This window comes from Brienomyrus brachyistius, chromosome 6 (genome assembly GCF_023856365.1).
Source record: "Brienomyrus brachyistius isolate T26 chromosome 6, BBRACH_0.4, whole genome shotgun sequence".
Lineage (NCBI taxonomy): Eukaryota > Metazoa > Chordata > Actinopteri > Osteoglossiformes > Mormyridae > Brienomyrus > Brienomyrus brachyistius.
In genome coordinates, this window is record NC_064538.1 from 22814022 (window position 1) to 22842016 (window position 27995).

The following is a 27995-nucleotide window of genomic DNA, read 5'->3' on the forward strand; positions in this document are numbered from 1 at the left end:
GGGGGGGGGGGGGGGGGGGGGTACACATGCAATACTATAGTCTGAGGCTGGGAAGCTCGCCTATTGTCAAAGTGACCTATTACCACTGGTGCAAACAATGGTGTACACAATGATGCATGCAATGGTGCACAAAAATGGTGCCACGTGACGTCAAAGAGGCCTAGAGAGAGCAGGAAGGAGCTGGCTACCCGTTGGTGCCCCCAATGACGAATGACCAATATGCTTGGGGGAATGTCAGCTCTCACTAAGGGAAGGCCCTGCTCCCACCCAAAGGCACATCTTGGGAGGTGGAGAGGGAGCCTTCAGGACGACCCTCGACGGCAGAGAGAGGCTGCCCATGTAGCTAGCCTCAGGCAGCAGCAGCGGCCAACTCACGCCGCCTCTTCCACGAGCCTGGCGCGTGTGGCTTGGCGTCGATCCCGCTATTTCTACGTCTTATTAATCACAGCTTTTAAGAGCGGGGAACAAACTGGGTCACAAGCACAAGCTGCACGAGTGCGTTTTGTCAATATTTAACAGAAAGGAAAAGAAGAATCAGATGGGTGGTGGATGTGTGTGTGTCTCTGCGAGCGCGCGTGCATGCCAGTGTTTCTCTGCAAGCGCGCGTGCATGCCTGTGTTTCTCTGCGAGCGCGCGTGCATGCCTGTGTTTCTCTGCGAGCGCGCATGCATGCCTGTGTATCTGCGAGCGCGCGTGCATGCCTGTGTGTGTCTCTGCGAGCGCGTGTGCATGCCTGTGTGTGTCTCTGCAAGCGCGCATGCATGCCTGTGTGCGTCTCTGCGAGCGTGTGTGCATGCCTGTGTGTGTCTCTGTGAGCGCACGTGCATGCCTGTGTGTCTCTGCGAGCGCGCGTGCATGCCAGTGTGCGTCTCTGCGAGCGTGTGTGCGTCTCTGCAAATGTGCGTGCATGGCTGTGTATCTGCGAGCGCGCATGCATGCCTGTATGCGTCTTTGCAAGCGCGCATGCATTCCTGTGTCTCTGTGAGCGCGCATGCATGCCTATGTGTGTCTCTCCGAGCATGCGTGCATGCCTGTGTGCCTCTCTGCGAGCGCGCGTGCATGCCTTTGTATCTGCGAGCGCGCGTGAATGCCTGTGTGTGTCTCTGCCAGCGCGCGTGCATGCCTGTGTGTCTCTGCAAGCACGCATGCATGCCTGTGTGTGTCTCTGCAAGCGCGCGTGCATGCCTGTGCGTATCTGCGATCGCACGTGCATGCCTGTGTGTGTCTCTGCCAGCGCGCATGCATGCCTGTGTGTGTCTCTGCAAGCACGCATGCATGCCTGTGTGTGTCTCTGCCAGCGCGCGTGCATGCCTGTGAGTGTCTCTGCCAGTGCGCGTGCATGCCTGTGTGTCTCTGCGAGCGCACGTGCATGCCTGTGTGTCTGTGAACGCGCGTGCATGTCTGCACACATCTTTACGAGTGCATGTACATGCACATGCATGTCTCTGAGATTCCATGGGGTTTGCATGGGGAGGCGAGTGGAAGGAGGGGCAGGGAGCCAAAGCAATGTGATGTGACGAGAAACAGACAGACATCAAGCACTGATAGACAGCACATACAGGAAGGGCTGAGAAACTTGCATCGGCACTGAGATTACGAAGCCATTGCTACCATTTCATGTCCTGCCATCTTACATTCTACTCTAGATACTGTGAGAAGTAATAAGGAAGTAAGTGAAATCACACTGGTCTAAATATATTCTCATGTAATTGCAGAAAAGTACATATACACCCACATATACACCACCAGTCGAGTTTCTGCACAAAGTGAGATTTTCTACATTTACATGTTGCTCACTTAACATTTAATGAAAATACACTCAATATTCTTTGCTAACAAATACATTGACAGTATGTTCACCATTTGAGTATGAAATTTTAGTAAGAAAATGTCATACCTTTGATTCATCAAAGTAGCCTCCTCCAGCAGTTATAACAGCAGAGAAAATCTGAGCCATTGTTTCTACTATGGACATTAAATACTGTTCAGTTTTATGGGATGAAACAGTTAACTAATGCATTTAAAGTTAAAGGACAGCCCAGAATTTGACTACGCCATCACCACATAGCCAGTTAATAGGATGACAGTCATGCATTATTACATACTCTTTCCATGTTATAAAGGAAATTTGTTTTATTGGACTTATACTTTCATTTATAGTTGTTCACTCAACTTTCCAATGCTCAATAAGAATAAAAAGTCTGCAGTTTATCAAATAAATGGAAAAGTGGTAAAAACTTGATTGGTAGTGTCCATACAGGACAGAAATAAGTAAACATCTCCACAAAAGCTTACATGAGTCAGACTTTATGTCAGTCAAATCTACTTTCGTATACTATTCAACACACCTTACAGCAAAACACATAAAAGCCAAAGTATACTAGTGATACATACTAAAGACGAGATAAATAAATAGATAATGTGTAAATTTACTTGCAGGCATATGACACCTTTTTGCATTAATGCTTCTAGAAACTCTGTGTATCTCAAATATTTTTTGCCTAAGTCTGGATTTACGCAAGGCAAGAGCTGCCCGTATATGGAAAACCCTATGTTGGAAATGTACCTGATCTGAGATCAGCCAAAACCATACCAAAGGAAGGACGCAGGGAAAAAGAGGGGATGAGTGTGAGTGGGGACTGGATGATGGACCTTAAGAATCCACCTCTCCAGTCAAGGCTTTCCCCCAATTAACTGGCTTTAACAAGAGAGACACTAAAGCGAGTGTCCTGCCATTATGCAGCCAGTCGGAGAGTCACCTCAGCGGGGGGGGATTGCGTGGCACCCGGCAGCCGAGAGGCTGTCCACAATGAACACTCGACATCGGTAACAATGAGGAGGAGAGACACCCGAAAAAAGCTCAGGGGTCTCTGTGAAGCACAGTGAGAGCCTGGAAATCCCAGTTAAGCAGCCCATTCCGGGCAAAATTACCGCTTAATCCACCGCGAATAAACGGAGCCAAGCGTCGCCCACAATGCGCAAAAAAGGAGGGAAGCGAGAGAGAAAGAAGAAAATGCGGAACAAGACACAGCTTAAAGCACTTAATGCAGCGAAAGCAAGGAAATGAGAGCATAACAGTAAGATGAAGCTGTTGGAGGTGTTGGGTGCGTCAGAGCAGTGAACCCCCACCCCCCCAACCACAGGCACATTCGACGGAGCCAGCCAGCCAGCTCACATCTTCGGGGAAGATAACAAGGGTGTTATCCTCTATCTATCCACCCAGCCGACCTGGGAGAGCTTCGCCACGGGACAGCCATGCTCCGTTTACTCACTTCGCCAGAACATCAGCAGTCAGCCCCGACTCATTCCCGACACCCTCTAGGGCAAGCCCCCCGGCCTTAGCCCCCACCCCACTGCAAGAAACCTAATGCCTCATGTGCACGGAGATTAACTGCAAGAATTACTGTAAGCAAAAGAAAAGACATTAGCAGCCAGATTAGCCTGTGTGCCGATGCCGCAGCTTCCCAATATCTCGGATTTATCACAATAAATAATAAAAACGAATTGTTCTCTCAAAAGTCATTCTGCCTGAAAAGCACAAAGTAAGGATGGTATCTTCCCCCCTGCAGCAAACTGGGGGTAACAAAACACAGAGAATGAAACAAGTCGTCCGACGAACTCCACCTGCGAGGCTACGTTACTCTCACAGGTTGGATGGGGGGAGTCGCACGGTCCAGCAGGGGCCACAGAAGATCTTTCCCCCCTTCTGTAAGCGGTTTGTCCGGTCCGAAGCTCAGCATCACGCGAGCGAGGAACAATGGAATGGACCAGTGCCAAACACGATTCCCCGCTACCTCCAACCAGGGCGACAGATGGACTGCTCCCCTTCGCCAGCGCCCCCCGCAGCACTCCATCAATGGGCCGATCCAGCTCCTGTCAGGCACGCGCACCTGGTGGCGGAGCTTTCTGCTTCCAAAAGTACCAGCGCCTGATGCCACATCTCCCAAGACCCCTCCCCCCACCACGCCCCCACTTCTCTTCTCCGTCCCTTTGTCCTTCCCTCTCCTGCTCTCCATCTTCTTTCTCTTCCTGCCATGCTCTCTGTTCTTCCCTCTAACTCCCCCGACTCCTCCTCCCCGTCCCTCAGTCTTGCCCCGGTGTTGCCCCCAGTGACCGTCTAACCTTTATGATCTTGGGGTGTGCACAACGGCTGTTGCCCGCGGCGGCGTGCATCCACGTGCTCTCCGACGGCGTGCATTCCTGCCGCAGGGAGCACTTCTTCTCCTGGACGCACCAGCCGCATTCGAAGCGTGGGTCGGCCTTCAGGCACATGCCGCAGCTGTCTCGCAGCGCGTAGCACTTGTACAGGTGAGCTGGGGGGGGGGGGGGAGGGGGACAGAGAGAGAGACTGAAGAAGTGCAACATGGCAAGGTGGAAGAGGAGGGACAGGGCAATAAGGGCCACTGATCACGGGGAAGCGTGAACACAGAGGAGAGCATGTGGTCGTAACAGGATGAGAGTCGGAAAAGTGGAGGCCTGGGATTTGTCGGAACTACAATGGCAGCCTGTTTAATGTGGGTGGAACAAAGGAATAATAATTACAAAATAGCAACAAAAAAAAACAAAAACCAAAACTTCAGTGACATTTATGCAAAGCCTTGGCAACTGATTGAAAGAAAAAAAAAGTTTAAAAAAGGAGGTAGAAGAGGGATAATCTGATGGGCTAAGGGGGGAGCTAGCAAGCTCTTCTGGGTCAGAAATGAGCCCTGCAGATCCATTAGAGGAGAGAGAGAGCGAGAGAGAGAGAGAGAGAGAGAGAGAGAGAGAGAGAGAGAGAGAGAGAGAGAGAGAGAGAGAGAGAGAGAGCGAGAGAGAGAGAGAGAGAGAGAGAGCGCGAGCAGAACTTGCCTCGGCCGCAGGACTTCAAAGGAGACAAAATATTCATCCGACTCAGCCCCGCCGCTAATCTTATTTGTCACAGCTAAGCTTAAAAGTAACCCCCGCGCTAATTAAACTGAACCAAATTAATGATTTAATTGCATTAACATTTCCACGTTACACCCGGGTACATCTCTCTTCCCGCAGCCAGGAGGAGACGGATCAGTCATGAAAATTTCATGCCGAATATGCGGCTGGGCCTTGGCACGCGGGGGGGGGGGGGGGGGTCAGTGACCGCTCTCGAGCCAGTGGAGCTGACTGGCACTTGTTGGCATTCTGGAGATTTGGGTCCACTTCATAAAAGCACTTGTATAACTCACTGTGCACCTGGACCACTGGCCGTAAGAAAAAAATAAATAAATGCAGGGCTTCAAAGAATCACACAATTCCCCACCTTCTATCTCCTCCACGTACTACTGCCTCAGATAATCTCTGAGCAAAACCGGCTACCGGTTAAGCCGGCATGGTTTGCATTTTGGGCCAGTGCTACACTGACCCATATAACCCTGCAGACTAGTTAACCAGCTGTATTTGGTAACACCACTGCAGTTGATATATTCCATTTTCATTAGGTATAATCACTGCCGACTGAGGCCTGGCTTGTTTCACGCCAAGCTAAACCCCACTCACTATGAAAAAGGAAACCAAATCAGATCAGATACAGTTTAGCATGTAAACTTCAGTCGTCGTGATGTTTTTCCTGGTGCATTCTGTGACAGGATGCAGCAGGGGAGGAAAAAATATAGCATCCTATCTGAAGCGCCGCGGCCTGGTTGAAGGGATGCGCATCTGTCCCTCTCAGCTTGTGGCAGAAGACTGTGTGAGCGGCACTTTCTGGATAACACTAATACCCTGACAGGACATGACTGAGGACTTTCCAAGCCCTTCACCCTCCACAGCCATGACAGCTTGCATTCGTAAGAGTCCCAGAATCCTCCTCTGGTGACATTTATCCATTCCTAGATGGCCAGCAAGTAGAGGAAAGAGGGTTTTTACATATTATTCATGCACCAAACGTTCAGAACTTCAAGCTGTTTCCTGGGGATTTTTTTCTCTTATTTCTTCACTCTGTAAAAAATCCCAGGCAGGTTTCTTCAGAGCATGTTGAACTAACTATAAACACGAGAAAGCATTACTGAAGCCACTAGGCAGAGTCAGTCATCGGGCGACATGTGACACCGACGGACATTCACAGCCATGCTTGCGACGGATGGTGCTGTGGCGGCAGGTGCGATTCCCAGTGAGCTTGCAGCAGCGAGATGCTGGGTGGCACTGGGAAGGGAGAGGAAGAGCAGGACCAGTTACCTTGGATGTTGTATGGATTGTCGATGGCAAAGTTTCCATTCCACACCACTGATAGGTCAACTGGCAGGTCACTGATGTCATTGCCCTCATAGTCATACTGAGAGGAAAGAAAATATATGTTTTAGTTCACATCTGAGGCACCAGCTATGATTTAACATTTCCGTGATTGGGCAGGTTTGTGTCTGATCTACTCATGTTAGTGTGTGTCGGAGAGCAGAACCTGTTCTGAGAGTCTGGACGTCTGTGTGTCAGAGTTGGGGCAGCCCAGTCTACCAGGACCTGTGCTTGCCTCTAATTTTACGTGGCTAGTCAGTCTACAATTAGGCTTTTGCACAAATGACATCTAAATACTACTAATGCAGAAGATGAACAGTTGTCCCAGACATTTGGCACTCAAGACCCCCACTCTCAAGCACACATTAAAATCCATACCCAAACCCTAACGGAAACTGAGATTAGAAACAAGAATGATGCCCCCCCCCCATCGAATTTGAGTTGAAACCTATAAAGTGCAGAGGGATGCGTATGTAGAACAGGAATTTGCTTGCATGCATAACTGCCTGGTGCAATTAACACTGCAGCAGAATGGCCAAGGTGCCCCCCCCCCCCAACCCCCCCGCCCCGGTCCGCAGTGGCAATGCTTTTGGTGCCTTTTATGCCTGTATGATACTACAGAAAAGAGCAAAAGCTATCAGCTGATCTGAATGAGCAAAGCAGACGCAGAACCACGCAGCAGAAGGGCAGCCATGCAGTGTCCGATGCCCGGGAAGCCACCAACGAGGCCAGTAGGTATACAGCCCCCACCCCTGTGCACACCCAGCACAGGCCTGCGTCATTAATCCTGCCATTACTCACCCCGAAAATTAACTCCATCTATTTCTGCTCCTTTTTCTCCCCTTCAAAGCTCCCTCTCCTCCGTTCCATCTTGCGATCCATTTCTTACGTCCAAAGGCAGGGAATCCAATTATGCCACATTATTTATTTGCATGGCAGGTGCTTCGGAAAAGTCGCCACCGACACACTGAGGACTGCAGAGTCGGGCTCTCAGGCTCCTACTCACGCCAGTGGGCCACGCCGAACCGGAAAGGTAGGGTAAATATTTACAGTGGTGCATATGCCTTAAAGGAATTAAACTAAACAGACAGGGACCCGAAGATTATGCCTGGGGAGGGAGTCTGTAGTCGTGGCGCCAGATCTCTTAACCACGGCTGTGCCAAGAGCACGAACAGCACGTATAAATATCCTGAAATCAGGCGGAGGTAGCTGTCGAGCTCCGAGACCCAGAAACAGGCGGTGCTCCGTGGAGCGGCCCAAGGCGAGACAGTGAGAGCGGCGAGGCGAGGAAGCGACAGGAGGAAGAGGAGAGACGCCTGGCAAATACCAATTATAGACTGGAGGCCATTCATTTACACATGAAATAAGTGGCAGAAGCCGGGCGCAAGGAGCGATGCCAAACAGTAAGTGAAATTGGCATTTTCAATTTGCTCTCTGACACGTCTCATCGGGGCCCTTTGTGTGTTGCCCTTGCCCCCACCCAGTGGCCAGCCGGGGGCAGGACTACCATTTATCAGCAGCCAGGCCAGAGCCCCTGCAGGCCATGAACGGGCTCTTTGGGCTGCGAGATGTACGCACAAAGAAGTCGCGCGTGCCGCAAATCTCCCCATTGGCTCTTGGCAGCTTAAATGCTTGACAGTGGCTGATACTTCAGGCTTATTGCTACTCTGGGGGAAAAGGGGGAAAAACTAACAAAATTTACAGGGAAATTTCTCTCTCCTCCCTGTCACTTTGGTGGGCGGCCCATGGGCAGGTTTGGGAGTCTCAGCGTAGCAGCTATGCTATCAGATCCACTCAGGACCACCAGAGCTCTGGTTGGCTGTCCAGAAAGAGCTGACCATACAGAGGCGGGCCGGGACCCCAGCCGCCCTTACCATCAGCACACCCATGTGAACATAGTGACTAACCCCATTTATGTCACACCTTTGTCACTCACAGAGATAAAAGCCGCCTGGGACGTGATGAATATTCACCCACCGCCTTCTCACTGGCTTGTGTCCCGTGACACTGGGGTATAAGGAGAAGCACTGTAGACCCTACAGAGCAGACCGACCCAAAACACGCCCTGGATGTCCTTAAAACACCCTCCTCATCTGCTGTGAAATAGATCACCTTAAATGCACCTCCTTTCCACAGACTGGTCTGTTCTTAAGGCTCCGGGGCGCTTTGATTCTCCAAGGACAGGGGGGACTGGCAAAAACGTCCAATCCAGAATAACACAGTCGCATGGAGAGTGACAGAAAATCCATTTCGGAGAAATATAGTACCTTTTGTACGTGGCGCTTAGTTCCAGTATGAACCAGAAAATGTGTGTCTGCCAGGTGCCAAAACTATGCAGAGATCTGACGCGACAGAAGACCCACAGCCACCCCCCACCCCCCCGTACTGAACTGCAAACTCAGAACATGCTCAGTCCAGCAGCTCAGGGGGCCCTAAAGTACCACGGCTGCACTCTTTCCGCATCGGCCACATTGGAAGCAGGGCGGATTTCACGGCACTGTGAGCGGACCGCGCCAGGAGAGAGGAAACAAGGATTTGTGTCCCAATGAAAACTGGAAAAGCGACCGACTCAAGACTGAGGCAGCTTGGCCAAGCGAGAATGTCCCGGCCGTCATGAACAGTAAAGGGATAATGGAAACACAGAGTGTGGACTGAACAATTACTGTAGTGAGGTTCAGGAAAGGAAAGCCTGCACCTTGGCTTCTCCTCCCCCCTACCCGTTGTGACAGCCCTATAGATCATGAATGAGGTAAGGAGAGGGAAGGGAATGGGATTGGGGGGGGGGGGGGGGGGGGGGGGGGTGGCGGGGGCAAAAATACTAGGCAAGCATAAAAGAAAAGAAAAGAGAGACCCTGAATCCTCTCAGTGGAAAAGTGCCGATGTTCACAAACCAGCACCTCAGCGAAAGAGGAGGGAGGGGCCACGGGGGGGTGCCCTTTCACGCACGTCGTACGCAGATAATTAGTCATTTTGAAGGAATACCTGATCCAACGGCTAAAAATAGCATTGGGCTAGCTTCTCTGTATCCCTCCAGCTCCAATAGGGGGCACCCCCACACCCTCACACAGCAGGCTGTACATGAGAGGACGACGAGGCTGTTATTTAGAAATAACAGTCAAACATAAAGCCAGTCCTCCGTGTTTGATTCGCCTGTCCCACGGTGACACTGTCAGTCCTGCCTTTATATATGTGGTTTAGCTGTCTGCCTAAATTATTTGTTCAGGTAAATTTTGGTTAATGTCTCGTGAATGGGGCTAGATAGAAGGCAGCCGTTTGAGGCCTGTTACTTTGTCTATGCTGCTGTATATATATAAAGGGATAAATGTACAGGATTCCTCTTGAGCAGTCAAGAGCTGTTCCTTTGTAGAAATGTGTCAGGAGCAGCGCTCGGCTCTCGCTAAGGCACCAGCCGCAGGGAAGCACAGCCCTGTGAACCGCCTCTGCTTCTGACAAGTTCGGAAAAAGTTCTGAAGCAGCTTGGAGTGAGCCTTTCGTTCGCTTGTGTATTTACTCGTGGCGGTGTAGCGGCAAAGCTGGCCGAAGCTGAGAGGCACAAGCACACACACACACACACACACACACACACACACACACACGCGCGCGCGCACAGGAAGCTTGAGGAGCGAGGGCCATCCAGTAATCCCATGCAGGATTAACATGGGGGGTCAAGTAGGATTGAATTAATGCCTCGGCACAATGAGAAGCGCTACGGAATTACAGAGATTCAACAGGATTTTTAACGGGCATCAATTACGGGAAGCAAGTTAAGGGATTATCAGTGGCTATTGGCTAATAAAAGAGAAGTAAAGCAAAGTAAGGCTGCAAAAGCGTGTCAGTTAACGCATCCTCCCTCCAATGTTCGTTAAAATGAGCTGCTACTGAGCAAAAAATCTCCACCTGACTGTCTGCCATCATTTTATACACACTGTATGGAGACTGGGAGGCATGCAAAAAATTGGTGTACCCCCCTGCCCCCCTCCCCAGAAGCTGTGCACATATGAACGCCTCTGTGTCCTGCAACAGGGGGACGAACTTCAGCATGCACTGAGGTGTGGTTGTGCTCCACCCGGCCAGAAATGACAAGGGGGGGGAGCGTGTCAGCAGCGTATCTTACAGGGAGACCAAGAAGGGCACCGAGGGAAGCTGCCGGTACCAGCTGAAGGGGACGGAGCAGTTACGGCTCAGTGAGAGCGATCTAATTAACATCCAATTAAAACATGTACTCTGCCGAAGTGCGAAGCAGCATATTTCTCTGATTTGGGAAGGCAGTCACGGATGACGACTATTTAACATCTCTAATTAGCCGGGTTCTCCATGCATTGCATCCTGAGTATTGGACCGGCGATGCGGAGTGACAGCCAGAGATGCAGGTCTTTTTACGGAGGCTTTTCTCAATCACCAATATCTCAGGTATCAAGATAGTAGTGGATCGACCTCAACTGACAGAGTATATATCAAGCTTAGATGACCGATAGGGGAGGCCAGCGCATCCTTCTGGATAATCCATGTGTGAGAGCCAGCTTCCTGGCATAAGGAAAGTGTAATGAGGTCTCCAGAGTGGATATTGCCTATGAAAACCCAACAAAACCACCCTCACAGGCTTAATGACCTGTGCACTTTCAACGGCCCATCCTAAGATATAACCTCCAGCCATTAAGAAACAAATAACACTGGCATCAGGAAGCGTGGCTGATGATAACCCGATTCAGACCTAAATCAGCAAGGGACCGGCTGTTGCACCTTCAAATGAGTTACTCAGCCCAAATCCCTCCATTGGACTCTATCTACCTGTGAATGCTGCACAACTTGACCATTATACACCTTAGGAATGACAACACTGTGTCTCTCGGCGCTGCTGGGAGAGCAGAGACGCTGCCGGCTGTCTTCCCACTCAGCATCCTTCCTGCTTCCAGGTGTAGCTGGTCGGCTCTCTCCTCTAAAAGCCTGCACTTCACAGCTGCTATTCATTATCCTTTAGTCTGCTGTGTCATTAATCAGTCACCTTCAAACTCTCCTGCTTAAAAAAAGACCAAGAGCCTCTCATCGAGGACCGCCCCCCCCCGCCACCCCCCCTTTCCTGCTGCTTATTTATTTATACTTACTTGCTTATTTAATTATATTTTTCAGCAGATAGAAAAAGGAGACAAAGGAAGAGTCCATTTATCTATTGGTTAGGTAATAGGGGAGAGTCCTCCATGTTATCTGCCCACTCTCTTACAGCTCCCCAGGTGCCCCCCCACCCCCACCCCCACCCACCCCAAAGGAAATGGGATGTGAGGCAGTACTGAGCCCCTCCCCCTCAACCCGACCTAGCACATTTCCATTGAGACCCACTTCCCGATTCTCCCCACATGCAGGAAACGCCTGGTTCCATCAAACAGAATGAGGAGGTGAGCTAGGAAACTGACAGCTAATAAAGAAGGAGGACAACACGCTGTAGCAGAGGCTATGACATGTCAGGCCGAGGTGCCACCGAACTGCACCGTGCACCAGTGCCACATGCTGCTAATGGCATTTTCCACCTTCATGCAACCAAATCCACTGATGCAACCCGAATTGCTCAACATGAGTACAGCAGCTGCAGCCCGAGCCTCACAAAAGGGCCCCTCCCTGCTCAAAGCAGCCAACGCAGCAAGACAGAGAACCTTCGTCCATTTTAGCTTGATGCTTTCAGAGAAGCTGGTTATTTCATTTTAATATATCATAGTTTCCTTAACTTAGGGAAAGAAGAAAAAAAACTTGCGTAGCTAGCTAAACTACTATAGGTTGTTCATAAATTACCAGCATCTGAGCCCCCAGACACCAAGAAAGCATAGCAGTATCTGCACACTCTCATCTGTTATGGGACAGACTGAGCAGCAGAGGGGGGGGGGAGAGACTGAGAGCGCAGTCAGCTGGACTCGTCCTCTAAATGAATGGACAATGTGCTGAGGAACATTGCAGCTGTATGACTAGGTGGATCATGCGTGGAAATGGGCTGCTGTCATGAGAAGAATGTGGGTACCTTACCATTACACACACAGACAGGTACAGACAGGCAGAGACAGGTACAGACAGGCACACACAGACAGGCACACACAGACAGGTACAGACAGGCACACACAGACAGGCAGACACAGACAGGTACAGACAGGCAGAGACAGGTACAGACAGGCACACACAGACAAGCATACACAGACAGGTACAGACAGGCTCACACAGACAGGCACACACAGACAGGTACAGACAGGCTCACACAGACAGGCACACAGACAGGTACAGACAGGCACACACAGACAAGCACACATAGACAAGCATACACAGACAGGTACAGACAGGCACACACAGATAGGTACAGACAGGGTAAAACAGACAGAAATACACAGACAGGCACACACAGACACACAGACAAGAACAGACATGCTCATACCGACAAACATAAACAATCGGTATGAGCATGTAGCAAACAATGGCCACACATTCCAATAACATACAGTGTGTGCCCTCTTTTAGCCCCCAGGGGATGTACTAGGGAGACTGGGGGGAGGGGGGTTGCTATTCAGGCTGAGTTAATGCTACAGTTCACATGGAATAAACAGGTGGACTAGCTTCCCGTCAGTTACCAAAAAACAAATAGGCAGATGACAAGAAACACTTCTGTCTGTTTGCAAGGCAACACACACACACACTCCAGTTTATCTGGTATATTCTTTCTCCTTTCCTACAGTAACAGAGGCAGGGCTGTGTGCTCCAGGACGGCTCTCCTCCGGTGTCTGCAGAGGACTTTTCTGGGACAACACCGCGGTCGATGGCCTTCCGCTGTGCCTCACATGTTATTAATGCTGACGGGACTGAGTGAGGGGCCTGTGCACTGGGACAGACGCACTGTGAGCTAACGGAAAGGGTGACCGCAGTGCTGCGGGAAAGCAGGGACCATGAAAAGAGCCTGTAGCCTGGGAGCCAGAGGTGCAACAGCACTGCCATGGTTGGGGGGGGCAGTGGGGGGAAACATCAGTACTGTAAAAACAGGAATAGGAAGCCTTAGAAGACCATCAGCTCGTAGCTGTACCTCCCAAACCACAGGCTGAAGTCACCCCAGGCACTTGTCTTGCTGGGATATGGGGCACAGAGGCTTTGAGCCCAGCCAAGAGACAGCCCCGGACACAGCCAGGCAGCTCAAAGTTCAGGGGTCCACAAGAGGTAGGACTCAACAGCAGGCGCTTCAGGCTGACTCCCGGCGATGCCAAGGTCCCTCCCATTTTCACGGGGATGACTGCCAAACAAAGAGAACTGGAGGGAACGCGCAGATAGCTCAGGGACACCTGCTGCCGCCAGAAAGACACGGTAAGCAGCAACACATCACCTACTGGTGACTAGCGGCATTGCATCCAACAAGGTGCTCAGTGACATAGACTGATGCGGACAGCCGATACAACATGGAGCCGGGGGGAGGCCGGCTGCCGGCCACGGGGCCAGATTTTCAGTCTGGGTATAGAAGGTCATGAGAGCTATGGATGACTCTGCCCCCTGTGTGACACAAGGTAGAATGGAGTATTTTGTGGATGCTGAGTGAGATGTAAAGCTTAGATATTGAAAAGGGGACAAAAAGAAAGAAAGGAGATATCCATCCTTGTCAGAGAGTCTGTGCATTGTGTCCAATGTCATGCTCAAAACCTTCTTCTTTCCCCTCACCCTGCCACAAAGGACAAGCAATCCATCAACCTCCACCCAGCAGTATGAGCAAGGATCAATTCCCACAGCTGGGCGTCCCCTTCACATTTTCAGCCTCGCTGAAGTGAAACGCCCCCCCACCACTCTCCACAAGGACTTTGTGGACTGCGAACATCACGGATCGCTCTGCTCAAGCACAAGTTTGACTGGGGGAGGAGGGGTGGGCAACTCGGAAAGAGCTAACTCATAAATACGACAGAGAAATCCGCCTTTGGTTAGTCAGAATTTACTGGATGCAGAACAACAAGTTTCACAAGATGGGAGGAGCCAGGCAGGCTTTCCAGGGGAACAGTGTCTGTGTGAGAAATGGGGAGGGTGATAAACCCCCCCCCCCCCCCCACCCTCCCATAATTCAATACAGGACTTCATCGTGATCCAACATGGGATGAGATCATCAGAATTCTTCTGAGGCAAGAGGTGCAAAACAGGGTTTCAGGAAAACAACGTGCATGCACACACGCATGCACAGGCACACGTGCATGCCCACACACACGCACATACATGCGCCAGCTGACAGGTGACAAGATTCGCAATATGTCTGCTGCCCATCCACTCAACCTATAAGCCCATTTCTACACAGGATTCACCAAGAAGCCGCAAAGCTGCACGTCTGTCTGTGTGCATGTGTGTGTACAGCAGGACCCTATGGTTATGTGTGTTTGCATGTCCACGGTGGAGACTCACCACAGTCTTCTGGCACTGGATGCTGGTGCTGTTGAAGCGCAGAGCTGTGACGCTGTGCGACACGCCCTGGACGCGAAATATGCACTCGTAGTTGCGCTGGCCTGACTGTGGCTGGGGCAGGTTGCGAGCCAGCAGTGTGATGGGTTTCATCACCCCTACTGGGATGTAAATCTGCGTGGATGGCAGGATCTGGGGGCAGTCCTGGGGGGTGGGAGAGAAGGAGCATTCTGTTAGGTCACGGGGGAAAGATGGAGGCCAAATAGAGGAAAATATGAGGCATGAGTTAATGTTGCATTTTCGTACTTTGCAGAAAAACCCAAAGACAGATACAATTCATAAAGTGGGTGGGTCAGGAAGACGGACAAGAGGCTGAGCCAACCAGCTCTGGGCGAATGTCCTCAATGAGCTATGTCGCAAGAAAAGAAATGGAGTCGTCAAAGTGTTTATGCAGCTTAAATATTTTGGCAGCGCCACACGTGATGCCACGCCAATGCTGATGACGATTCCCGGGCCAGAGAGAGAGAGTGAGCAGATTTTTAGTGGGAAGAACACTGCATGGACTCCCGTCGCCTGCGTTTGGCAGAGACAGCCTGCTCCAGCCAGTCTGTGGAGCAGAAAAATTAAGTGGACGTGCAGATAAATAAAGGAAATAGAATTTCTTTTTTTGACAGATTGTAACATTTCCAGCACATTCATCTCGCCCTCCGCCTACAGGAGACTTATGGGTCTGCGAAAATATTGTCATTGATGCCGACTGATATATAAATAAACAAATAGTCGCCACCCCTTCTTGCTCTCTCATTCAGTGGTCATCTCATGCACAAACAGCTTTTCATGTGAGGCCTCTCTGCGATGTGTCCGACTCGTGCTTTGTAGAATTCTAGGCGTAATATCCACGTTCTGGCTCTGACATGCCATCTTGACCCCACCTGGAACAGCTTGGGTCCTGGAAGCAGCAGGTAGTATAGAGTTGAAATGCGGACTGTGGGAGGGTGCGCTGACTCTCAGAGGTGTTCTAATAGAGGTCATCTGAGCCAACAACTGAAAGGCAGCTCAGATGGGAAGTGATCAAATTGTCCCCCGGCTTCAATGTGTGTGTACATATCTGCTGGAGGGGAGGGGGGGTCGTGCCCTCCAGTTACCTTGCTTTCCGCAGCATCCTGCCAGCCTACAATCTTCCACGTGTCATGTGACCTTACATGCAACCCCTTCCTGTTCTTCTAAGCGATTTATGCTACGCTGCAGGTTGTCAATCAGCAGAAATGTAAATTCTGGCTGGAAGTGGGCGGAGCAAAAGGGGCGGCCCAGTGAGAACACGGAGGGAGAACCTTTCTGGATCTGTTTTTATCACTGCATCCTAAATGATTAGGGTGAATCCACCATACCACTGGCCCTTTTATCATTATTAGCCCAGCGGGGTCTCTTTGGTTGGTCTGCCTGTTTGTTCATCGCTTCGTTATTGTTAAAACAGTGTTAAATTAAGGGTGGCTAATGAACCGAGATTGCAATTTACATAGGAAGGCAGGCAATGAATTCCAGGTAATGAAATTGAGGAAAATACACTTTGTGGCCCAGGCACCGACTGAATGCCGAATAAGACAATCAAGCTCTCGTTGAGAACCCGAATGGCAGAGAACAATTTGCATGAGCAGCAGAGTAAGATATGCAAATGCGATGCTTATGACACGGTTCTTTGTTTGTAGATTAGCTGCACACAGGTAGGACACAAATTTCTATAAACAACTGAGTTAATTAACTTCCTCAAGCTATGGGTATGGACTGAAATTAAAGAATAGGGGGAAGAATAGCAAAACCCCAATAAGATAAGGGGTAGTTAGCACAAGTACTCAGGCCCCAAGACTGCATCATGGCCCAGAGTGCTGAAGGAGAACTCAAAGACAAAGCTGCACTCAAACGACAGCTTGTTTATAAAAAATAAATACATTTTTAATAAAATCTAAAAATCATCTAACAGGCAGAGGGCAGCCCTGGGTTCCTCTTCAAGAATTTTATTGAACGATATCGCCGGTGGCCACCAGAGGCGCCAGAGAGCTCTTCAGCCCTGCCTTGAGGATTCCAAACAGCCAGGTTGTGAACGTCATGCCAGTCGAAGAGACGATTACATTCTTTGGCAGATGAGATCAGGAGGGGATTTACATTTGTTTAGGAGATAATTTAGTCCAAAGCGATGTACGAGTAAAAAAAGACCAACAGTATCCCTGGAGTAACTGGGGCTGATTTCAGGCTCGGCAGTGATATGATTTCTCTGGCCGCCAGAGTATTTGAACCCACAATCTTCTGGGCAGAGACACCAAATAGTGTAATACTGAGCTGTACACTGGGATGAATGTGAGTCACCATATCCCTCACAGGAATAGGGAGCTCCTGCAAGGGCCATCAAAAGATCAAAGACCTCAGGCTGATGCGTGGCCGGGGGTGCTTGGTCAAGACTTAGTGGAAATACATCCTGCATTTACACCGGAAAGTACCTCCAAGTTAAATGCCAAGACCGTTTGTTACTGATCTACTCAAATCATCCTTCCCATAAATGCTGGTGGAGAACAACCCAATTAAAACTGGGCAGATGGGGTCAGCAATGTAGTAAACTGAAATATTTGGGGGGCAATAGCAAAATTCCATGGATAATGGGTATATTTTCCTTAATTCCTGTGTTACCCAGGCTCATGGCTTAGCGTGTGCAGCTGGGAAGCTGGGCCAAGTGTCCGTCATCAAGCCTAGCAGCCTCCTCCTCCGCAGTGCCACTGGCCACCCTGCAGGGAACTTCTCCGCACCCCCACCGTCGCCACCTCCGACATGGAACCTGCAGTGCCGCTACACTGACCATCTCATCTCCCTGAATCCACACGCTGAATTTTGAGAGCAATAACCAGCCATTTCAACTCATAATGTTTTCTCTGGCCTGCAGGTTTCCTGAGCAACTGTGCAGCTGCTGCGTGACATTCATGGTAAGACCATGTGGGCTCCTGCCTTGCTGGTGGGGGGGGGGGTCAAATCCACCAAGGGTGCAGAGTGGCACCAAGGCTTGGTGTACTTACAAGTTCAGGTCTGAGTGGGTAGCAAGCAGACACTCGTGCCAATGAGAGGCCTTGTGGTCAAACGTCTAAGTGCACTTAAAATCAGCCATTGTTTTGCTTCATCAGGATAACTGAAGAGTTTTCAGATGTTTCTCACTCAAATTCATCCTCACCGAGACTCCAAGAGATACAGCAGTGAGGGTCATTACACCGATTTAACCTCCTTTGCCCCTTAAATCCACGAACACTCTAACAGCCTGGTTCCCAAAACTCAGGCAGAGCAGTCTAACCAGGTGAGGCCTCCACTGAGATGAAACACCGGGAATGCGCAATAAAATGGCTGCACTGGTATACTGGTCTGAAAGTGAAATAATGACTCTATAAGAGTGCTCAGTCAAGAACCCATTTGATGATTAATAGGCTAAAGGCCCATGAAGAAAACCTACAAAACATATGAGGGCAAATAAGTGAGCAGGAGGTAGGTATGGGGGCCATAAGTCACAAACACCAACCACAGAATCCTCTGCCACCCCTCAGTTAACCAGGAGAAGGGCAAAGCATAGGGTGTTTGTTTAAATACAGAATTAAATACAGAACAGTGACTGCTTTTGGTTTGAAAGGCAGTATAAAATAGTAACTAAACTGGGGGAGCCCAAATCCAGTCCTGGGGGGCTGGAGCTCTGCACATTTTTGGTTTCCCCTCATATTTAACAAACCTGATTCAACTCCTTGTGCTAATTACCACACAGCTCTTGAGCTGAATCATTTGTGGTGAAACAGGGAAAGAACTAAGCTACACAGGGCTCCGGCTCCCCAGGACTGGAGTTTGACACCCCTGAACTAAACAATGCGTTATGGGATGCAAAATTACCTAAACTGCTCACTGTTTCGAGATAGAGGGTTCATCTGGTTGAAATACAGAAGTCTTTGGTGCTCTCTAAGGAGCAGGTTCCTCTCTGGAAGCCATGGGAATAAAAGCTGCTCAACTCCAGAGGAGCCCCAACCCTTCTCTGGCCTCTGGAGCTTCAGGAAATCTAGAAGGCGGCAGACGACCTTCCCAGACCCTTTCCATGTGCACCCTGACCGAGCCGTTGCATTCCATGCATTTCTGCATACTAGCCAACCCACCCAATCTCCCGTTACATTACAGAGATGCAAGAGATGAGTTATGTTGTCAGGGGGTGGAGCACATTCCATTACCCCATTTGAGGTTCATCTCCAGCATTAGCCAATGAGCAGCTCACATGCAAGCTCATATAGGATGAGCAGGCATCAGCCAAAAGGAAATAAAACCTACAACTGCATCAAAGCTATGTTTTCAGAGATAGCTGGGTCAACTACAGCCACCTCGTAAGGGACATACAAACACAACACAAACCACATGCGCTCAAAGGATCACTGCCGTATCGTCTTCTGATGTCATTTTTGGCTAATCTGCTTGGCAAAACGGCCAAGGCATTGGGATCCCATCTCATTAGGAGGGAAGGGCCAGTTTGTACCAGACAGAGGACAGACAGATACCCCAGGGAAGGCCGTCACCAACATAAAAAGAGGACTTTGAACCATGAAAGGGGTCTGAGCATCTACCTACCGAGACACTAAACAGAGCAGCACACACACAGCCTGGAGCGAAACCCACACAGCCTGGACAGAAATTACACATCACGACAAAACGCACGGCTAATGCTCATCTGTGAATTCCGATACCCTCGATCTGTACGCCTCCTCTGTCCGCGTAACATCCTAATGATGAAAATTCCGGCGGTATACATCCGGATTCGTTTTTTGTCAGATACTTCGGGATTGAATGACACAATTTAAAAATAAATGATGCTGCAAGATGAAGATGCTGCCCCATGCCCTCTGAAGGACACGCACGTGCGTGAGAGGGCAAGTCATCCAGCTAGTGCAGTGGCTCCGGATGTAAAATCCATCTTTAGCCTCCATTAAGCAGACAAACGCAAAGGCATCTGGAAATTAAGATTTAATACAATTTGAATAATTAAACCCCAAGAAGGGCGACTGCAGTTGGTCACCGCACATGCCTGAGCCTGAGGGGGCTAGGGGGGGGGTTATGATGCATGGCTCACCACACAAGAGATGGGGTGTACAACGACCTCAACATGGAAGATGAGCAAGACCAACAAGCCTCACACTCCCACTAATTAATACACAAAGAGACCCATTTGTCTTATGCTGCTACAGGAAGGAGAACAGAGCACAGCAGAGTCTGTACATGCCACATACTCGCACATTATAAGACTTAGAGGATTTCCGTGAGCGGAGGGGTGACCTGCTGATGGGCCGGGCACCCAACCCGGCCGGGGCATGCTGGCTTTTCACTCAGCGAGCTCGTTTCCCAGCCATCCGTCTCCCTTAATGAAAGGAGAAGCAGGGACAGAAGGCATGGCCGCTCTGGGCTCCCTCGCCATTTTGATACATTGTCTAATTAGAGAAAATAAGATCAATTTTATCCAAATATCTCTGCTTTATTATCTTTGAAACAAAAGCACTGTCAGTGCTTATAAATTGAAAGATGAACATACTGATCAAGACCATTTCCCCCTCCGTCTCCTTCAACCCCCCCACCCTCTCTATCAGAAGGCGGGAAGGGGGAGGGGGGTGTTCTTGAGCCTCTGAGCTGGCAGGAATGAAGAGGCTCAGGATGGGGTGCGGAGCCCCCGCGTCACCCTGACTGTTCACGGGCCGAGCCATTAACAGGGCGCTCTGGGGGGGTAGGGAGGGGTGCAGATCGCACTCTGTGACTAAGGCTGCTTCGTGGAAACCCGCCTAACTCTAATCCCAACATGACGACCCTAAACCCTACCCAGTCCTAAACTTAACCATAAATAACCAAACAATACACTAAACTTTTTCTTTACTGCATTCACAAATTTTTACACACTTGAGTTTCCCCTTGTGCTGACCAAAAAAATGGTCCCCACGAGGTCAAAATGACAGGCTTTTGTCATGCTGTGGGAAAATCTGGCCCTCACAATATAATAACTACAAAAACACACACACCCACAGACAGTATTACACATGACAAGAGCAGCAATGCACATCTGGAATCAAGCCAGCAGCGTCAGAGGAGCTTAAGGCTGAGCCACTCTTGGAATCGATCATGACAAGCCACAAAAAAAAATATTTTCCCTATATATCTATATGGGTTACGTCACTATAATGTAACAACCGGCCATGTGTTGCCTAACAGCACACTCTTCCCTTCTTCCAAAGCATTCCTGCATTACTATATTATCACACATGTTTTGCCAACTTCAGTATTATGTTACTCCTCTTGGATGAATGCTTCTACTAAAAATTTTACACAAACACAAAACACACAAACAAGAAGCACAAGACATACGGGTTTCAATGACAATATGAGCCGGGTACACCACAGCGAGAGCCCACTGGCAGTGGAAACAGGATGAGAGCTTAGGTCCAAGTTCCGTAATCCTGGGGGGGGTGGGATTTTGACCAAGGTTAACTTCACGTATATCATCATCGGCGGCACTGGGGAGAAAAGGGCATGAGTGTAATTTCTTACATGCGATCTGATTCCATGTACAAGCCTTTAGTAGCGATTATGATGCCTTCATCTGTACCGAGAGTCCATTATAAAGGTGTTTGAAGCTAGCTGGAGGTTGTTAACCCAGGCTGCCTGAGAAGAGCACGACCACGGCAGGCTGCAGTCATGGAAGGGAGACACCTGCCGCTTTGTTTTTCTTAGTTGTGAATTTCTCCTGATGGTGTTCTGAAGTGTGCGTTACCCAAGTAATTTTCTGCCTGGTCGGATTTAATGCGTTTCCTTGTTTATAACCTGTCAGGAGGACGATGATTTATATACATTTGATTTGTAAATGTTACTCATTATGTATCACATCGTTTCTGTGCATACGTAAAATGCAGCCCCCCCCCACCCACAAATCAACGGCAGCATCCCATAGATAACAGTGTTACATATACTGACTGAACTACAGATGGCAAGACACCGACAGGGATTGCCGCTTGTACGCGGTGTGTAGGTTTTACCATGACAACAAGGAAAAATGTTAGAAAAGCTGCAAATGGAGCGTTCATGCTGAGCTGAGAAAATGGCGATAACGTGCATGTCCGCGCATAGGCCGGAAAGCAGCGCCGCTGAAACCGCACAAACACCCTTACTCTGGGAATAACTCTGAATTTGCAAGATCTTCAGAACAAAATATCTTATAATGACACAAGAAGTCAACTTACAAAGTATACTTTATTCTTTAGCTAGGAAATAAGCTGACAAAGTGCCTGAGATCTGAATATGTTGCTGAACACTACTGGGTATTTTATTTTAGTAATGATAACGGGTTGATGGGCAATGTTACCTCCTTTTGCGTAATGCTATGTTGAACCTGCCCAAGTAAGTGGTGATACATTTTTTCAGGTTGTTTTTCCAACCACTATTGCCCTAAACGAACCCAGTGTGGAGATATGGAGGCTTCACCATGGTATTGTTCCAGGTGATATGGAGGCTTCACCATGCTTACCATTGTGGGAGCAGTGTGGGTCTCACACAGCTATGGAGGCCCATCCATTTCAGCATGGGTACCACTGGCCAGGTTCTGGGTCACAGCAGGGAGCTAATCCAATAATAATTGGTTGTTTTGATGGCAAATGCCTAAGGACCAATCAAGGATTTTAAAAAAAGAGCATGAAGCCAACTCTTTTAGTACATGTTTAAATACAATGGCAATGGCTAGTACTGTCACCTCACTCCTATAGGACCTGGGTTCAAGTCTCTGCCAGGGTTCCATGTTTGTGGATTTCACATGTTCTCCCCGTGTTGTCATGGGGTTTTCACTGGGTGCTCTGGTTTCTCCCCACAGTCCAAAAACATGCTGAGGCTATCTGGAGTCATCAAATTGCTTATTAGGTGTGTGTGTAACCTGTGATGGGTTGGTGCCCCATTCTGAGTAATTCCCTGTCTTGCTCCTGGAGCCTCTGGGATAGGCTCTGGACCCCCTGTGACCCTGAATAGGATAAGTGGTTTCAGAAAATGGATGGATAGATGGAAATGAGGCTTCATACAGAAAAAAATAGCCTGATTGAACACATCAGTCATGGGTGTATATATTGGCGTCTCTCCCATAGTTTAACGCGTCACACCAGAGAAACCTGGATGGAAAGGTGCATTTTATATCAGCGTCTACGACGGACAGGGAATGTCGAGGCAGAGATGGGGACACGTCCTCAGAGAGCAGCCCTAGCGTGGCCTTACAAATGGGGGCCCCCAGAGAGAGGCAGAGATGTGACTGATATTACTTTTTATGGTAATGTAGCATTTGAAAATGTAGAACAAGACAGAATTTGCATAGTCATTCTCTCTGACCAAAAAAGGAGAATGTGTCCATTCGCCAGGGGGACGAAGTGCCCAGTGCGTTGGGTGCAGCCCTCTGCTGTGAGACACGCTGTCACGCATGACCCAGATACACGCCGCAAGAAGGCGCATTCCAGCACGTGACGTATTGCGAGCGGAGTTCCCTCATCTCGGGCACGGGCACGAGGAAGGTGGCACCCTGGATGCGGCGGCGGTGGCACAGACTGACCTCAGACGTGTTGACGCGGCCTTCCTGGAAGGAGCAGTCCCGGGCGTTGTGCGTGCACATGTGCCGGTACTTGCACCAGTGGCAGGGGAAAGAGCCGTTGACGCATGAAAGGCAGCTGTGAGGATGGGGGTGGGGGGAGCGGCAGAGACAGAGAGAGCACATCACATCACATCACATCATCGAATGCGTACAGGCACAAAAAAGCAGCCTTCTTTCTCTACCTCCTTCTCTGTCTCTCTCGCTTGCTTATACTGTCAGTCTTAGTCTCCCAGGTGTTTTTTTGTCGCAATTCCATTGCATCATAAGAACTGCTGTACACTCCGGGGGGGGGGGTTGAGAGCATGCATTGATTATGTTGTCTGGGGCAGCATCTCTGCAACTCTGGGCTCTCTAGCTGACCATATGCGGAATTGACAGAAATATAATACGGACAGCTAAGAACGTCGGAGAATCCCTGTAAGTGGGGAAGAGGGGGGCAGCCATGTGTCATGCAGCCATGTGTCATGCAGCCATGTGTCATGCTCTCATTCGACTTGGTGGCATATTCACAGGCTAATAACGGGCCGCGTTCCCCTGATATGAAACGTCACGCAACACAGTCGGCGAGACGGATCCATTCAGGTCAATTGCTCTGGCGATTCGTTCAATAAGTAATTTAGTGACCATTTGGAATATCATTCAGCCCTTGGGGACAGGAGAGCTTCCTTAATTAAACATATGACCGACTTAATTGATCAATTAACTTTTATATGTGTCTAAGGAAGCTGAACATTTGGGCCCAAGGGGGTGTCTATATGCTACCCAAATGTACGGAAGTGTGGCTTTGGGGTCTGCGTCAGCCCTGCAGCTGTGCATGCGGGGAGCAGACATGTCAGGATGGCATGGGGTCTGCGTCAGCCATGCAGCTGCGCATGCGGGGAGCAGACATGTCAGGGCGGCATGGGGTGTGCGTCAGCCCTGCAGCTGCGCATGCGGGGAGCAGACATGTCAGGAAGGCATGGGGTCTGCGTAAGCCCTGCAGCTGTGTATGCGGGCAGCAGACATGTCAGGACGGCATGGGGTCTGCGTCAGCCATGCAGCTGCGCATGTGGGGAGCAGACATGTCAGGACGGCATGGGGTCTGCGTAAGCCCTGCAGCTGTGCATGCGGGGAGCAGACATGTCAGGACGGCATCATTTGTGACGTATCTGCAGTGTGAAGGAGGCAGGTTGACACCTCATGGCAACACAAGGCAACAAGCCAAACTGGACCAGGGGACCTGAGGGGCAGCGACACATCTAACACCCAGTTTGAGCCCCATGGTCTGTCTTCAGCACTTCTAACAGGACCTCTAGTAACTCCATTCTCCTCGCTTTCTCTCATCCCCTTCCGGTGAACTGGTCTGGGGGGAGGGTCCCTGATGAGAGGGAATCTCTATTTTCCACCCCTCCATCCAGCCCTTTTTTGGAGTGGGCTGCCCAGAAAGGCGTGAAATACTTAAAGAGTCACATTAGAATAATCTGTGGATGCAAGATAAGCCAAACCCTCAAATCTCTTTTCCCTTCCCTTTTTCGTGGCTGAAAGTGAATCATGGATTAGCACCTCAAAATGTGCGAGAAAAGCCAAAAGTGAGACAGGCGTTCACTTCAGCAATTGTTGTGCTTTCAAAAAGAAAGGTGCTGATCTTTGTGCATATTTACAAGCACTGCAGACAGATACAGCCCTGGGACACTTAACTTCCCCCCCCCATTCAGGCTATTAATCAAGCTCCTCAGGTAGCAGGCAGTTGTACAGTGGGATATTCTACCTCACTGCATGACAGGAGGCCTATTACCACGAGCCAAATGAAATGACCGGCCTCTTTATAAACCCTTTTTTTGTAAACATCAGAATCCTTTGGTTACTGTTTGGAACAATTCCAAGGAGTGACTAAGCGAGCTAAGACTCCTTACCCACACATATATCTGCACGGCCTGCTGCTGATGCACTGCCTTGCGGGTATCTGCTTCTAGCACAATCTAAACACACAGAAGCGGTGGCCTGTGTATCAATTTGAAAGTGGAAGCAGTTTGAAAATTATGGCACATCAGCATCAGCACCAGCTCCTACTGGTCAATCAAAGCACAAGCCCAGAGCACAGGAGCACTGTTACCTGCTGACACACTTGATTTATTAGCTTCTCTGCAACGTGACACCTTCACTGATGCGGGCTTGTTGTGGTTGCGCCCTGCACTCTAAGGCCTACATGCTCCGGCCTCCTCGTAACACCGGTTGGGGATCGTTCTTCAGCTCAGGGCGGAGGGTTGATTACACATCTCCAGTGGCTCTAAGACTAGAGTGGATAGGCTGTACTGGGAGCGCACATTGTGTCGGCTGTTTGGAAACCTGCATTCATCTCAACCTTTCATATTTAAATCAGCTTTTCGCCACGGCTTGGGCACTAACCCTTCAAGCTCTGTGGCACCTATTATTCCGCCACAATGGGCGTGATCGCTCCCTTGCCTGCCTTTTCCCAGCTCCAGCCTCCTCGCCGCGTGCTCCATTAAGCTGTTCCTCTAGCCTTTTTTAATGCAAAAGCCCGATATTGCAATTACGCGTGATCCGTGTGATTCGTCTTGCCCCCACTTCCCCATGCGAGCTCTTTATTATTACAGCTACTTACAATTGGGGTGGGGGGGGTGGGGGTCCTGGCAGCACATACATGCCAGGGTCGGGGGTGGAAAGCCAGCTGTGTTGGGATCCCAGATGCTGAGTGCAGGGCATGATTTGTGCAAATCCCCTCCTCAGCTGAGGCTATTTGTGCTACACCCTCCACCTCTCCATCTGGGGGCTACATCCTTTTCAGGCTTGCGTCATATTTCTCGGGTCCATACCACCAACACGCTCTTCCTCTCCCTTCCCATGTCTCTGCATCTTCTGGTTGCTCATCTGCCTTCTCCATGACTCCCATGACAGAGGAACCAAAGGAGATCGGCACCAAACCGGCGGACTCAATATCGCAGATTAAGGGAGGAACCCATAACCAGGAACGTGGAACATGTAAACAAATAAGGTGTGCGGAGCCCGTAACCAAGGAAGCAAAGTGTATCCAAGTAAAGCATGAGGAACTTGGAACCAAGTAAGGTTTAGGATGAGATTATGAAAGGTATGAAATTCATATCATGGCAACAACTCACCGAACCGCCCCCTATAATCATCAGACACAGACTTTATCTAATACCTCTTCAATCCTGAAAGTAGCCTCACATGGAAGCCAAAAAGGTCGGGCTTGACACTCTCGGAAAGATACGGCATGAAAGTGAAGGCAAAATCAACATGAACATGTCTAAAAATGGACATGGACATATATTCCTTTCTGTTGATATTGGGGGGGGGAGGAGGATGGACATGATAAAACTTCACATGACACCTATCCAAGAAATCTCCGATAGGTCTTAGGGAGCACAAACAGAGCACTCAGCCACACGCACGCACACATGTGCATGCCTAGGTAAGCAAAGAGACTCCCACTTAAGTAACAGATCATTGCACTGCTGTCATGGGGACCGGGGGTCTTTACAAGGCCAGCATTAGGAGTCTGACCCCACCAGAAGTGCTGAGTAAAGACCCCATTTCTCAGAACTTGGTAGAATCTCTGAGTGACAGGTCTTGAGAGGGGTCTGTGGAGAATATCGGCTTTCTCTGTGCCTGGTTTCCCCCCTCCACAGGGAATCGCAGGGGGCTCATGTGATCAGTGCCATCTGGAGCCAAGGTCCCCAACAGCCCACCTTCCCACCCTTCTGCCCAGACCCACGACCCAACCCTGGCCTAGGGCTGTGTCTTCAGCTAGAAGGCCACTGACCTCTGCTCACAGCCAAGAACAAGAGAAGGTGACCCCGCCCTCCAAAAAAAAAAAACACATGGACTTCATAGCATACAGATGTATAACCTTGATCTTGGTAGCCTAACCCCATATGGGGGCACCGGCCTTGTGATACAGAGGAGGTCAGGAGTAGGAAAAGTGTGAAGTGTGCATGACCAGGAACGAGAGAACATTGAGAAGAATACTCACGACTGATGGACGCTGCAGTTGTAAAAGACAAAATTGACACTGGCAAATTTCTTGCCTGTTTCCTTGGACTTGAGGTACAGCTTGATAACCCGCATGTCCCCTGGAGAGAACCGGAGATTAGTTTGGTCTCATTAAGTGCACGTGTCTAATGCCACACTTTGAAATGCAGAGACACTGTGAAATAACACACCGTCCTGGGCTCTCAGGACCAGGAATTATGCTGGAAGGAAATTCAATTAAGGTAACATATAACCGGGGTTTAAATATAGACGGTGACCGATAGAGCGAGGCTCCACCTCTGCACATCCAAATGGCACCTTGCCGGAGCGCAGCTCCACCTCCTTCAGTGTTAACGTTTTTTCTTAATGTACCAAAATTTAATGAACGATTCAAAGTGAACAGTTCAATCAAAGGTCAGTTTTGCGCTAAAAATCCTGCTTTCGTGTTCATTTTCATTAGTAGTTCTGACCAGACATTAATTTCTTGAGTGGGTGAGATATTCCTCCATGCCTTGATTTCTGTTTCGTCCTTTTGTATTTTGACTTATTTTGATTACCACACTGTTGCCAAAACTTCACTTACTGGCTAGAGATGAGACGTGTTTAAGAACTAATCCGTGAATAACTGGACATTTTTATGCATTTTCATGGGGACATTATAAATGAATAAGCAAGAATATTTCTTGTAGTGATAAGCCATTTCGATGCACTTTGAAGT

The 27995-nt window shown here is 49.5% G+C and overlaps 1 protein-coding gene across 1 annotated transcript in view; it reads right to left on the reverse strand.

Moving 5' to 3' along the window:
- The window catches only part of LOC125745103 (plexin-A1-like), a 149178-nt gene that overhangs the window by 34151 nt on the left and 87032 nt on the right, over nucleotides 1-27995 (reverse strand). The window contains 5 exon segments of the mRNA XM_049017601.1: nucleotides 4123-4313; nucleotides 6184-6280; nucleotides 14632-14832; nucleotides 23249-23363; nucleotides 27279-27378. Of these exon segments, the coding sequence (XP_048873558.1) occupies nucleotides 4123-4313; nucleotides 6184-6280; nucleotides 14632-14832; nucleotides 23249-23363; nucleotides 27279-27378 (704 nt within the window).